General features: G+C 36.5%; 1 protein-coding gene across 1 annotated transcript in view; it reads right to left on the bottom strand.

Moving 5' to 3' along the window:
- Positions 1–14,320, bottom strand: part of RXFP1 (relaxin family peptide receptor 1) — a 134,634-nt gene that overhangs the window by 5,739 nt on the left and 114,575 nt on the right. The window contains exons 16-18 of the mRNA XM_049852805.1: positions 11,062–11,291; positions 8,994–9,404; positions 8,089–8,307 (exon numbers count right to left, since the gene is read on the bottom strand). Of these exons, the coding sequence (XP_049708762.1) occupies positions 8,089–8,307; positions 8,994–9,404; positions 11,062–11,291 (860 nt within the window). The remainder of the gene's footprint in view (positions 1–8,088; positions 8,308–8,993; positions 9,405–11,061; positions 11,292–14,320) is intronic.

The raw sequence follows: 14,320 nt of genomic DNA on the forward strand, positions 1-14,320 counted from the left end.
CCTCCTACTTTATTTTTCTTCTTTGATAATGCTTTCCCTATAGGGACCTCTTTCATTTCCATATAAAGATGATGATTAGTTTTTTCATCAAATTAAAGAATGCTGTTGTTATTTAAATTAAGATTGCATTGTTTGTAGATTTTTTTGGGTAGAATTGACATTTTTACAATGTCAATTCTACCCATCTGTGAATGTGGTCTCTTTTTCCATTTATGTAGGTCTATTTTGGTTTCTTGCAGTATTGTTTTGCAGTTTCTTCCTGTAGTTCTTTTACATCCCTGTTAGACTTATTCCTAAGTATTTCATTTTTTTTAGGGGCTATAATAAATGATATTGCTTTCCTGATTTCCTTTTTGTAGTTCTTTTTATTGGCGTATAGGAATCCTACTGATTTTTGTATGTTTATATGGTATCCTGCCACTCTGCAGAAACTATCTATTAGTTTCAGTAGTATTCTTGTAGAGTTTTTAGGGTTCTCTATGCATAGTGTCTTCCTTATTCATCGTCCAGCTTTCGCATGCATATGAGATATTGGAAACACCATGGCTTGGGTCAGGCACACCTTAGTCCTCAAGGTGACATCCTTGCTTTTCAAAACTTTAAAGAGATATTTTGCAGCAAATTTGCCCAGTGCAATGCATCTTTTGATTTCTTGGCTGTTGCTTCCACAGGTGTTGATTGTGGATCCAAGTAAAAGAAATTCTTGACAACCTCAATCTCCTCTCCATTTATCATGATGTTGCTAATTGGTCCAGTTTTGAAGATTTTTGTTTTCTCTATGTTGAGGTGTAATCCATAATGAAGGCTGTGGTCTTTGATCTTCGTGAATAAGTGCTTCAAGTCCTCTTCACTTTCAGCAAGCAAGGTCGTGTCATCTGCATAATGCAGGTTGTTAATGAGCCTTCATCTTCCCCTCATGCCCCATTCTTTTTCATATAGTCCAGCTTTTCAGATTATTTGCTCAGCATACAGATTGAATGGGTATGGTGAAAGGATACAACCCTGACACACAGCTTTCCTGACTTTAAGGAAGACCGAAGAAGAGTTGATGATTTTGAACTGTGTTGTTGGCAAAGAATATTGAATCAAAAGAATGAACAAATCTGTCTTGGAAGAAGTACAACCAGAATGCTTCTTAGAAGCAAGGATGATGAGACTATGTCTCACATACTTTGGACATGTTGTCAGGAAGGATCAGTCCCTGGAAAAGGACTTCATGCTTAGTAAAGGAGACGGTCAGTGAAAAAGAGGAAGACCCTCAACAAGATGGATTGATACAGTGGCTGCAACAATGGGTTCAAGCATAGCAACAATTGTGAGGATGGCCCAGGACTGGGCAATGTTTCCTTCTGTTGTGCATAGGTGCGCTATGAGTTGGAACTGACTCGATGGCACCTAACAACAACAACAGCATGTATAGTATCATATCATCTGCCAATAGGGATAGTTTCACCTCTTCCTTCCCAAATTGGATGCCCTTTATTTCTTTTTCTTGTCTTATTGCTCTAGCTGGGACTTCTATCACAATGTTAAATAAGAGTGGTGGTGAACAGCATTCTTGTCTTGTTCCCATTCTCAGGAGGAATGTTTTCAGCCTCTCTCCGTTGAGAATGATGTTGGCTGTTGCTTTTGTATAACCCATTGTCATCAAGCTGATTTCAACTCATAGCGACTCTATAGACAGAGTAGAACTACCCCATAGGGTTTCCAAGGAGTGGCTGGTGGATTTGAGCTAAGGACCTTTTGGTTAGCAGTTGAATGCTTAACCACTGCACCACCAGGGCTCTGGTTTTGTATAGATGCCCTTTATTATGTTGAGGAATTTCCCTTTTGTTCCTATTTTATTAAGAGTTTTTATCAGGAATGGGTGTTGGACTTTATCGAATGCCTTTTTCGCATTGATTGAGATGATCACATGATTCTTTTCTTTCATTTTATTTATGTTGTGGATTACGCTGTTTGATTTTCTAGTGTTGAATCATCCTTGCATACCTGGTTGAATCCCACTTGGTCATGGTGTGTTATTATTATTTTTTATATGATGCTAAATTCTATTGGCTAGAATTTTTTTGAGAAATGTTTGCATGTATATTCATGAGAGATAATTAGTCTGTAATTTTCTTTTTTTTTTTTTTTTGGTGTCTTTGCATGATTTTGGTATCAGGGTCAGGGTGGCTTCATAGAATGAATTCTGAAGTATTCCTTCCTTTTCTATGTTCTGAGATAGTTTGAATAGTACTGGCACAAGCTCTTCTCTGAATGTTCGGTAGAATTCTCCAGTGAAGCCATCTGGGCCAGGGCTTTTTTGTTGTTGTTGTTGGGAGTTTTTTTTTTTTTTTTTTAATTACCTTTTCAATCTCTTCTCTTGTTATGTGTCTGTTCAGATTTTCATCCTTAGTTGGTGATAGTTTAAGTAGGTGGTGTGTTTCTAGAAATTTTCCCATTTCCTCTGGGATTTCAAATTTCTTGGAGTATAGTTTTTCATAGTACTCTCTTTTTTTTTTTCTCTTATGATCCTTTTTATTTCATTTGGGTCTGCTGTAATGTCCCCCGTTTCATTTGTGATTTGGTTTATTTACTTCTCCTCCTGTTTTGCTTGTCAGTTTGGCCAACAGATTGTTGATTTTGTTGATCCGTTCAAAGATCCAGCTTTTGTTGATTTTTTCCTATTGTTTTTCTATTCTCTATTTCATTTATTTCTGCTTTGGTCTTTATTACTTCCTATCTTCTGGTGGCTGTAGGCTTTTCTTGCTGTTCTCTTTCTATTTGTCTACATTCTAGGGCTAACATTTTGATTTTGGCCCATTCTTCTTTTTGGATGTGTGCATTTATTCTTATAAAATGACCTCTGAGCACTGCCTTTGCTGTGTCCCAAAGGTTTTGGTATGGTGTGTTCCCATTTTCATTTAATTCTATAAATCTTTTGATTCCATCTTTGATTTCTTCTGTTATCCAATTGTTTTTAAGGAAGGTGTTATTCGGTTTTCATTTTTGACTTTTTCCCCTTGCTCTTCCTGTTATTAATTTCTACCATTATGGCATTATGATAAGAGAAGATGCTTTGTGGTATCTCAGTGTTTTGGATTATGTTGAGGGTTGCTTTGTGGCCTAAGATGTGGTCTGTTCTAGAGAATGTTCCATGTGCATTGGGAAAGAATGTATACTTTGCTGCTGTTGGGTGGAGTGTTCTGTATATGTCTATGAGGTCAACATGGTTGATTGTGTTCTTTAAATCTTCTCTACCTTGGGTGAGTTTCTTTCTAGATGTTCTGTACTTTACTGAGAGTGGTGTGTTGAAGTCTCCTACTATTATTTTGGCACTGTCAATTTCTTCTTTCAGTGCTGTTAGAGTTTGTGTATTTTGGAACCCTGTATTTAGGTGCATAAATATTTATTATTGTGATGTCATCAAGATGGATTGTTCCTTTAATCATTATATAATGTCCTTCCTTGTCTTTTATGGTGGATTTTGGCTTAAAGTCTATTTTATTTGACATTGGTCTTGCCACTCCTGCAGTTTTTTTTGGTTGCTCTTTGCTTAATATTTTTTTTTTATCCTTAGATTTTTAATGTATTTTTTCCATCCTTAGATTTTTAATATATTTTAATATAATATAGTTAATATATTTATGTCTTTGCGTCTAAGATCCCTGTCTTGTACACAGCATATTGATGGATCATTTTTTTTTTTTAATTGTGTTTTAGGTGAAGGTTTACAGAACAAATTATTTTCTCAGTAAACAATTAATGCACATGTTGTTTTGTGACATTGGTTGTGAACCCCATGACACTCTTCCCTTCTCAAACCTGGGTTCCCCATTTTTATTTGTCCACTTATCCTGCCTCCTCCTGCCTTCTCATCCTTGCCCCTCAGCTTGTGTGTCTGTTTAATCTCATATACATGGTTGAACTGTGTGTATTATTGTTTGTTTTATAGGCCTGTATAATCTTTGGCTGAAACGTGAACCTCAGAAGTGACTTCAGTGTTGAGTAAAAGGGGTGTCTGGGAGCCATACTTTTGGGGTTTCTCCAGTTTCTTTCAGGCTAGTAAGTCTGGTCTTTTATTGTGAGTTAGAATTTTGTTCTACAATTTTCTCCAGCTCAGTCCTGGACCCTCTATTGTGATCCCTGTCAGTACAGTTGGTGATGGTAGCCAGGCACCATCTAGCTGTGCTGGACTCAGTCTGGTGGAGGCTGTGGTACTTGTGGCCTATTAGTCCCTTGAACTAATATTTTCCTTGTATCTTTGGTTTTCTTCATTCTCCTTTGCTCTAGACCAGGTGGGACCAATAGAGTATCTTAGATGGTCGCCCACAAGCCTTTAATACCCCAGACTCTACTCACTGCATATTCAAATATGAAACACTTTTTTTAAATAGACTATGTTATGCCAATTGAGCTAGATGTCTCCTGAGACCACAATCCCCAGCCTTCAGCCCCAGTAACATGGTCCCTCAAGGTGTTTGGATGTACGTGTCTATGAAGCGTCTATAACTTTGCCTTAGTCAAGTTGTGCTGACTTCCACGATATTGAGTACTCTCTTATCATTTACCAGGGTTACCACTTAACTATTGGATGAGTCATGTTTTTTAATCCATCCTGTCACTCTGTGTCTTTGTGGGTGCATTTAAGCCATTTACATTCAGTGTGATTACTGATAAGTGTGAGATTAATGCTGTCATTTTATGGCACGGAGGTTTTCTTCATTCATTCTTCTTACTCTCCTTTTATTCATGGAATTTCTTTTCATTTCTTTTGTTACGGCAGATTTTGTGTTTAATGAGACTTTATGTTTTTCTTCTTTATTCTGATGAGTAGGTTTCTTTACTTCCTTTGTGGTTGCCTTGAAATTTACCCTTATCTTCCTAAGTTTGAACGAGTCTTGTATTACTTGACATTTCCTTGGCTTCCTCTCCATTTGAAAGTTCTATGCTTATGCTACAGATCCCCCCTTTTATTGTTCTGATGCTGTCATCATTTACAGATTGACATCTCTAGTTCCCTATCTTGAATCTTTTAGTTTTGTTTTATCCTTGAGAGCTCATTACCTAGGTTGGTATTTGACCGATACTGACCTGTGTTCTAGATTCAAGTTGTCATCTGATGTTGTTTATTTTCCCATGGAGGACTCCCTTTAATAATTCTTGTAATTTGGTTTGGGTTTATGAATTTCCTTAATTTCTGTTTATCTGAAAATGTCCTAATTTCACCATCATATTTCAGAGAGAGTTTGCAGGTTATCTTATTATTGGTTGGCAAGTTTTTCTTTCAAGTTTTTTATATATCATCCCATTGCCTTCCTGCCTGCATGGTTTCTGCCAAATAACCAGAGGTTAGTCTTATTGTTTCCCCTTTGTATGTGACTTTTTTCTCAAGCTGCTCTCAAGATTCTTCCTTTGTCTTTAATTTTGCTGAGTGTGATTATGATATGTCTTGATGACTGTCTTTCACGGTCTGTCCTATATGGGGTTCGTTAAGCTTCTTGGATGGTCAGCTTTTCATCTTTCATGATATTAGGGAAGTTTTCTGTCAGCAGATCTTCAGTGATCCTCTCTGTGTTTTCTCTTTTCTCCACCTGTTCTGGAACTTCAACCACATGTAAATTTTTGCTCTTGATTGTATCCCATATCACTCTCATAGTTTCTTCATTCTTTTCTCTGATTTTTCATCTAACAAAGTGGTATCCATGCATTTGTCTTCAAGTTTGCTGATTCTGTCTTTCATTGCTTCAGATTCGTTCCTAATGTCTTCTATTGCGTAGTCCATTTCTGAAATTTTGTTGTTTATGTTTGGATTTCTAATTGCAGTTTCTGTATGATTTCAAATTGTTTATTTATTTTGACATTGTGTTCTTGTATCATTTTCCACATTTCTTCTATTGCTTTGTCTGTATTTTCCTTGATTGGCTGCATTTTGGTGGGTTTTATCTGTGTTTTCCTTGACCGCTTTTGTAAGCTTTTGAAGAGCCCTGAATATTAGACTATTGAATTCCCTATGAGGTAGTTCAGTGCCTTTTCTTCCGCTGGAAGGTCATCTGGTGCTTTATTTTGATCACTTACAGGAGCCATCTTGTGCTTTTTTAAAAATATGTTTTGATATTTTCTGCTGTCTCTGAACATTCGGGTTTTATTTTCTTTGTTTAATTGATTGTAGGTTTCTTTGTTTCATCCTGCTTTTTGTTTTGTTTGGTTGTGTTTGGGCAGGTGGGCTGCATGTGCTTTGTTGCTTGCTTGTCTGTAGGCACAATAATTCTTACCACCTTATCTGGGTGTGTAATAGTGGTCACTCTGCTATGGTGCAACAGGACAGGTCCAGTGGGGGAGGGGAAGGGGGGGAGATGTGTTTTTTGTCTACAGGGTGAACTGGGCTGGAGCCACGGGTTGGAGTGGGGCTGGTTCCCTTCAGTGCCATGTAGTGCAGTGGGGTGGGGCCTGAGCTGACTGACAGGAGATCTGGGGTCTGTGTTGGTTCTCCACAGGGCCACAGAGGACAGTAATGCAGTGGCCGAGCTGGCAGGGAGGGCTCCTGGACCTGGGCTGATTTTCCTTGGTGCTGTAGAGTATGGCAATGTGGGGGCTTAGCTGGCGGAGAGGTATGTGGGGTCTAGCCGGTGGGGCTGAGGAGACAAGCAGGAGGGGGGTGAAGGCAGGGGCAGATGTGGCTAGATGGAGGAGGGGAATAGGTTGGGTTAGTACAGTGGTTCCTGGAAGATGGGGCTGCCAGGATGGGACAGTTAGGAGGGTGGGGGTTGCAGGCATATGCTTCTGTGGTTACTGGATGAGAGAATCAGGGCTCCTCCTTGAGTTGCAGCCAGCAAATGTGGTCTTACTTAGCCCTGGGTGTGTCCATGCCATACCTCTATCTTCTATTGGGAATTCCATGGAGATGCCTTTCTGTGTGCAGGTTTGTTGAGTTTATTCCAAGATGACCATGCTGTGCTATGCCATTTGGCTGGGAACATCCACTGTCTATTTCTACTCCTTCATTGTTTTCTATCAGTTTCATCTTACCATCAGTGGCTTCTAATGTAATATTTTATCCCTTCATTTAAGGCTCAGGGTTCCAGGGTTGACATCTCTATCTGTTTTACTTGGTTTTTCAGGTCTTTGATGCAGAGGGATGGCTTAGTGTGTCTGACTAGTCTGCCATCTTGGCTCACCCTCTGCCTTCCTTATTTTCTAATGCATGCATTTGATGCTATAAATTTTCCTCTACCTCACACTTTGTGATAAGTTGTATTTTAATTTTCATTTACTTAAAAATATTTTAAAATATCTCTTGAGAATTCTTTAGCCCATATGTTATTTAGAAATCTGTTGTTTACTTTTTGAATATTTTGTGATTTTATAACTATTTTTCTGGTACTGATTCCTATTTTAATACCATTGTTTCTGAGAGCACACTTGGTATGATTTTTATTCTTTTAAATTTGTTAAGGTGTATTTTTGAATTTGTTAGAACTTATGGAACTTTACAACACAAAGGGTGAACCCTAATGTAAACTATGGATCTTAGTTAATAATAACATGTCAATATTGGTTAATCAATGGCAACAAATGTACCACATTAATACAAGATGTTAATAATAGGGAAAACTTTGTATGTGAAGAGGAGAGGGGGTATACGGGAACTCTGTACTTTCTATGCAATTTTTCTGTAAACTTAAAGCTGCCCTAAAAAAGTAGTTTATTAATTAAAAAAAAAAAAGAAACTAAATTCCTACAAAAATTCATCCCTAACATTCTGAAACAAAATCAACTATTTTATAATCGTTTTGGCCTGTTTTCCTTCCTGATCATCTCTAGTAGGGATAAATCATAGTTTCAACACTTTGTGTGCAATTTATTTGAGTCACTTTTCCTCTGTTCTAATTTTTTTTTTTTTAATTGTGTTATCAGGAATTTATGAAAAGAACTGAACAGCTTCCTCACAGTAAACACTTTATTCATGAACAGAGCCTGAATTACATATGCCGCTGACTTACAATGCTTTAAATGAGTCAGTGTTCAGGATCTTAACCTTCTAACTTAAAGGAACATCACACAAACGAGCTTATTTCGCTCCAGAAAGAAAAAAAAGAGTTGTACCTGGTATTTCTACTTGAAGCAGTGACATAAATTTCAGTATAAAAATGGGTATCCAGCATAACGCATCAGTAAATACAATAAAGAAAAACCGCTTGGCAAGCATCATCTCTTTGTTAACTTGATTCCGTATTTCAGTTGCTGTAATGGCACTTTGATGAATGCTATAAAACATGCTTCCGTAGGAAAAAACTATGATGATAAATGCTGCCAAGTTAATACCTATTTAGAACACAAAGAATATTATTAATGTATATAAATATTTTTTCAAAAAATACTCTTAGGTATTAAGAGGTATTAAAAAGAAGATAGGTCATGTTTGTTGTAATAAAGGATTATTACAGTTGCACAGAAATCATAAAATTTCTTTGAGTTGAAGTATCATTGCTAGGAATGATGAAAGGTTTGATTTTAAAATGAAATTATAGTGACTCAATGAAAATCCTCAGCCTGTTAAGCTTTCTAATATTTCTTTCGTATCAATTACTTTGTACTGTAGTTTGGGAATAATTTTACACTGCTGGTTCAGAACACTGTATGTTTACTTTCTTTGGCTACTTTGGCTACTTTGAATTTGAAAAGATAACAAATACTATTAAGTTCAAATAATAAAGGCAAAGAACCGAAAAATATTTTGCCTGATATTATGAGGGCAAATTCATGAAACACAAGTGTTTATTGTCTTATTAAGCTCTGTACCAGGTTGAAATTTATAAGATAAAGGAATAATTTGGACAAAAAAAAATCCCTCTAGGGGATACTAATAGAATCCACCTCCACTTTCACTGAGAAATATTGATTGAAAGATCTGAAATAAAAATTTATAAATATTAGAAAGTATAATGAGTTTCACATTCCTATTTATTGCACCATTTGAATAAAAGGACTTTTAATATGAGATTTCTTACCAAGAAAAATGGCCACTGAATAAATCTGGGCTCCAGTACTTTCTGTATCTTCCGAATGAAGAGGAAAACATACTCCGTTGGTGCCATAGTAGTTTTTGAAAAATTCCTTGTTGCTCAATGGAATGAACGCCACTATAAACCCAACAGTCCAAATGAGAATCAGAACCATAATTGTTCTGCATTTTCCAGGTCTTAAACATCTAAAAGGATATACAATGCAAATATATTTTTCCAGTGTCAGAAAGGTTAACAGTAACACGGATACTTCTGTGGACAAAATGGCCAAAGATCCCACAAGCTGGCAGTGAATGCTCTCGGTCCACAGCTGTGCATGCTTATTGTATTCTCCACGGAACTTTAGGTCGAAGGCTCCAATCACAAATAAATAGATTCCCATTAAGCAGTCGGCACCTACAGGGATCAGTAAGTTTCAAAATTTTGAGAAATAAATAGGTACAACGGAATTATCAACAAGCAGCAATATTTTTAATATTAATAAAAAATAGCCAAGTTTCTTCTGTTCTGGGAGAGGGGTAAATTTTATACTCCTAAGAATTTGTTTATGGGTGAGAAGCTCTTGATGAATTCTGCTTGATAACCATTTTTATATTATCCTCTACAGTTAATTACATAATAAATTTTTTAATGTCTGTTTTCCTCTAAAATACAGGTCTCTGGGAGCAGGAATCTTGTCTGTTTCATTTCCTATTTTAGTTCTATCACCTAGAAGTGTTGAATAAATAAAAAAAAATATATAATTATGTTGAGTATTCAGTTAGGCACTGAGACGGAGGTGTCATTACTTGGTTCAGCTCATCCACTGAAAGTCTCCTAGGCTAACAAGTTCAGGACATCATTCAAATTCCAGAAAAAGTAATTCAGAAGTGGCTATGATAAATCAATGACGACAGCTTTTGAAGTCTATAATTTGGAAGATATGAGTAATTATGAAGTGATTTTCAGTCAGTAAAATTTTGGGGGGATAAAATTATTTATACAAAACTGGTCTCTGTAAAATCACTCTCTATGCTTCCATAGCTTCCTGCTCTTACTTCTTTCTCTGCACATTTTTAGATTTTTTCACCCCAGAGAATCAGCTCTCATTGTGATATACTATGTGGTGTCTTTGCTTTTTAAGTAAACATTACCTATCAGAAGGTGCATGAGGTTTTTTAACTGCACAAGCATCCTACCCAAAGTTCCTAAAAGTGCATCACCATATCATATCTTGATTGCTAAACACTAAAGTTATACTCTAGCTGTCACTAGAGAAATTGAGCTTACTCAAAATTTGGTAGATAACAATACAAAATAGTAAACTATTTCTGAGTTGTCTCTCAGATAGCTTGCAATAAAAAAAATTCATTAGATAGTAGACTTTAGGAAGGATGAGGTGGGCCATTGGACAGCATACATAACAAAAGTTAACATGCGGATGCTGGTACTTGAGGGAGTGTGGGTAAATTTTTGGCCTCTTGACCCAGGCTATAAACTCTTTGTGGACTGGTTTCTTTCTTACTTTTCTTTGTAGTTCTTATTTAACACGATACTTTGCAATCATATTTCAAAAACTTAAAAAAACGAATACCACTCGAAAACATTTTCTTCCTATTTAAAGTTTTCAAATTATGAATGCAAAAGATTCTAGTAGCTCAGAGACCAGAGGAACAACTAGCTATTAACTCAACAGTTTTGAACTAGCCATGCAAGCAAAAAAGTAAATACTCTTGATGTTAAAATTTGACTATAGAAGGCTGCAATTTTATTAGAAATAAAAGATTATAGTTGCTTTAATAAAATATTACGACTTCAGAGCCACTGTATGAGAGAAAAACCAATAAATAAGAGCATCATTGTTCTGTGTAATGTGGCTGAATTGACTTGTTTTAAGAACTTCTTGTTTTCTTTCCTAAAGCAATTCTGTTTTCATTGTAGAAAATGTGGAAATGACACCAAAGACGAAAAATTTAAATCTCATAACTCTCCCTATCAGTTTACTTATTTTCCAATAGCAAATGCTTTTGGATATTTTAAAACTCTAATTTCTCTTCAACCAGGAGATACTCACAGCAGAGAGAAATGATTGACATGGCATGGAGCTTATTTTCAGAGCTGATATAAGGTCGCATACAAATAACAAAGATGTTTCCAAAGCATGTAACTGCAGATACAACCCAGACAAATATTCTCTGAATAATGCTTGCCAAGAGATTCTCTACAGATGAGATCCCGTCAGTGTTTGGTTTACAGCTGCGGACGTGAGGTGCATAGCCACAGTACTGGAATTTCTTAAAATATCTGGTGTACAAAGAGAGGGCAAAATAAGATTTTTATTTTACTTCAATACATTAATTTATTTCCCTACATTTCTCTCTGTAGAGAGAAAATGTACTAACCCAAGCCTCAGAGGAATGTAAAACATTAGGAATGGTGTCATAGTTATCTAGTTATGCTATAACAGAAATACCAAAAGTGGGTGGCGTTTACAAAGAGAAATTTATTCTCTCACAGTCTAGGAGGCTAGAAGTCTGAATTCAGGGTGCCAGCTATAGAGGAAGGATTTCTCTCTCTGTCGGCTCCAGGGGGAGGTTCTTGTTATCAATCTTCCCCAGTTCGGGAGCATCTCAGGCACAGGGACCCCGGGTCCATGGGATGGCTGTGCTCCTGGTGCTGCTTTCTTGGTGGCGTGAGATTTCCCTGTCTCTCTGCTTGCTTCTCTCTTTTATATCTCAAAAGAGACCGGCTTAAAACACAACCTAATCTTGTATATTGAGTCCTGCCTCATTAACATAACTGGTTCCAATCCTGCCTGATTAACATCATAGAGGCAGGATTTATAATATATAGGAAAATCACATCAAATGACAAAATGGTGGACAACCACACAATACTGGGAACCATGATCTGGCCAAGTTGACACACATTTTTGGGGACACGATTCAATCCATGACAAATAGTGAAGCTTTAAACTTAAGTTTAATTCTTACTGACTTGATTTTATTGTAAAAGAATGTGTGGGTGAAAGCTGGCATAATGAATATATAACTGTTAGACATGTCTTAGAATATAAACTGTTCAAAATAATTAATCTATCCAAGGAAACTTACATTGGATTTTAGTGTTTAGTGCATGTAAATACACTGGTACATAGCTCCTCTTATTGTTGCAGCTGATCTAAGTTAAGTGATTTCTCCTCTTGTGCTTCCATGGCTTCTCTATTACAGAATTTATTATGTAATCTGTCTACTACTCATCTGTCAGTTTGCGGTACTGTAGTGGCTTACATGTTGCTATGACTCTGAAAGCTACACCACCTGTATGTCAAATACCAGCAGGGACATCCATGTTGGACGGGTTTTAATGGAGCTTCCAGACTAAGACAGACTAGAAAGAAAGGCCTTGTGATCTCCTTCTGAAAATTAGCCAGTGAAAATCTTATGGATCACAAGAGAATATTGCCTGATGTAGTGCTGAAAGATGAGCCCCTTATGTTGGAAAACACCCAAAATACACAGTGGCCGTAACAATAGATTTGAACATATCAACCATTATGAAGATGGTGTAGGACTGGGCAATGCTTTGTTCTGTTGTACATGGGGTCACCGTGAGTCAGAGTTGACTCAGTGTAACTAACATGTTATCTGTTACTATTTGGTAACATGCCTATTTCTTACACTAGATTTTGGTACAGTAGGTATTCAATAAGTATTTATTGAATGAATTCTTTCATCAATAGAGAGACCACCCTTGTTCATAAAGACACTAGTTGGATAATCAATAATTGCTAGCAACATTAACATCATTTATTGAGCTTTTTCTAGGTATCAGGAATAAATTCTCACAACTCCATGAGGTAGGTATTAGTATCACCATATAAGAATATGAAATTTCAGTGAAGTCGAATTATTTGGTAAGAAATTTTCTTGTAAATGTAGAAATTGGAATTCAAATTAGATCTGTTTGTCTCTAAAGCCATGTGCTCTGGTAAAGAAGATAAAAGATCATTATAGTACAAACAGCTATAGTAATGAAAGATAAAAGCCTGATGATTACAGTATGTGGTCCTTTTAAATTCAAGTTCGGTTGCAGATATTTCCATCCTGTCCTATCCTGATCTGCCCACCATTTTCTCTGTGAGCTACTGAAGCGGAGGAGAGCAAGACATGAAGAAGGAGGAGGCAGTGATTGCCATTTCACTTTGTTTCACGTGTGTTAGGCTGAAGCTCTACTTTCACCAACAGAATTATAATGGATATTTGTTTGTTAGTTTGGCTGCCCAGCATCCAGTCACTTTTTCAGTTATAGCGTCCTCATTTCCTGTGAGGGAATTACTTCTCCATTTTGTGAGAAATCACAATAAGACCTTCATTGGAGGCATCCCCAACCACAGTATCCTAAGCAAGATCAATTAAGACTCTCTCCTGAAACTCTGCCTCTTACTGAATGGATTCCAGCAGTGCCTGGATCCTTAAATCCTTGCTTCCTAGATCCATGTTTTCTGCCCAAATCTAGTCTGTTTCTTTAGCTGTTTTTTTGATTCTGGGAGCTATACCATTTTCTTCTAATAATTCTATTTTGTTTAATTTAGCCAGAATGTTTATGTGGTGTGCAACCAAGGAACGTTTTATAAGCATTCTCTTTGAGGAATTATAGAAAACAAAAATGGAGTATCCTGTATTAGACTTAAAATATAAGCAATATTTTAGAGTTGACGGCTTACATAACACTTTCTAAATTGTCCAGTATTAATTACCAGGGCATTGAGATCTTTCTAGTACCTGCTATAAGATTGCATTTTATTAAAGTGTTTCTAAAGCATGTAATCAATGGTATAACCAGACACATTTTTTTGGATGAGAGAATTTTCAAGGTTTACCATTTTTCCATGCACACTCGATCAGACACCTGACAGACATTGGGGGAAATTTTCCCTGGGGAGGATTTCTCCCTGCTTCCCTTCATTTACGTAAAACATTTATTTATAATTATTTCATGTTGTTTACATAAATTTCTACATCTTCGCCCAGTAGAAGTTGTACTATGTGTACAAATTGCTAGCTTCCTAGGCAAACAGCGATATCTGGTGTCAGAACTGAGGAGAACTTCTTACAGAACTGAGGTGGGTTTCCTCCACACTCATGTTTCCTTTCATTCAGAAAAGTCCCCTATGAGATTTGGTCAAACTGTGGAAAACTAAAAATCACCCTATTGCAATATCAAAGTTAAAAAATTAATTATTGTTTAGGCAAAATAGTCAGAATATATTAATAGATGTGCTGGGTTATAGTAATACAAGTAGATACATAAAACATATTAAAATCAAAGTG

The sequence above is a fragment of the Elephas maximus genome, chromosome 13, assembly GCF_024166365.1.
Source record: "Elephas maximus indicus isolate mEleMax1 chromosome 13, mEleMax1 primary haplotype, whole genome shotgun sequence".
NCBI classification, from domain to species: Eukaryota; Metazoa; Chordata; class Mammalia; order Proboscidea; family Elephantidae; genus Elephas; species Elephas maximus.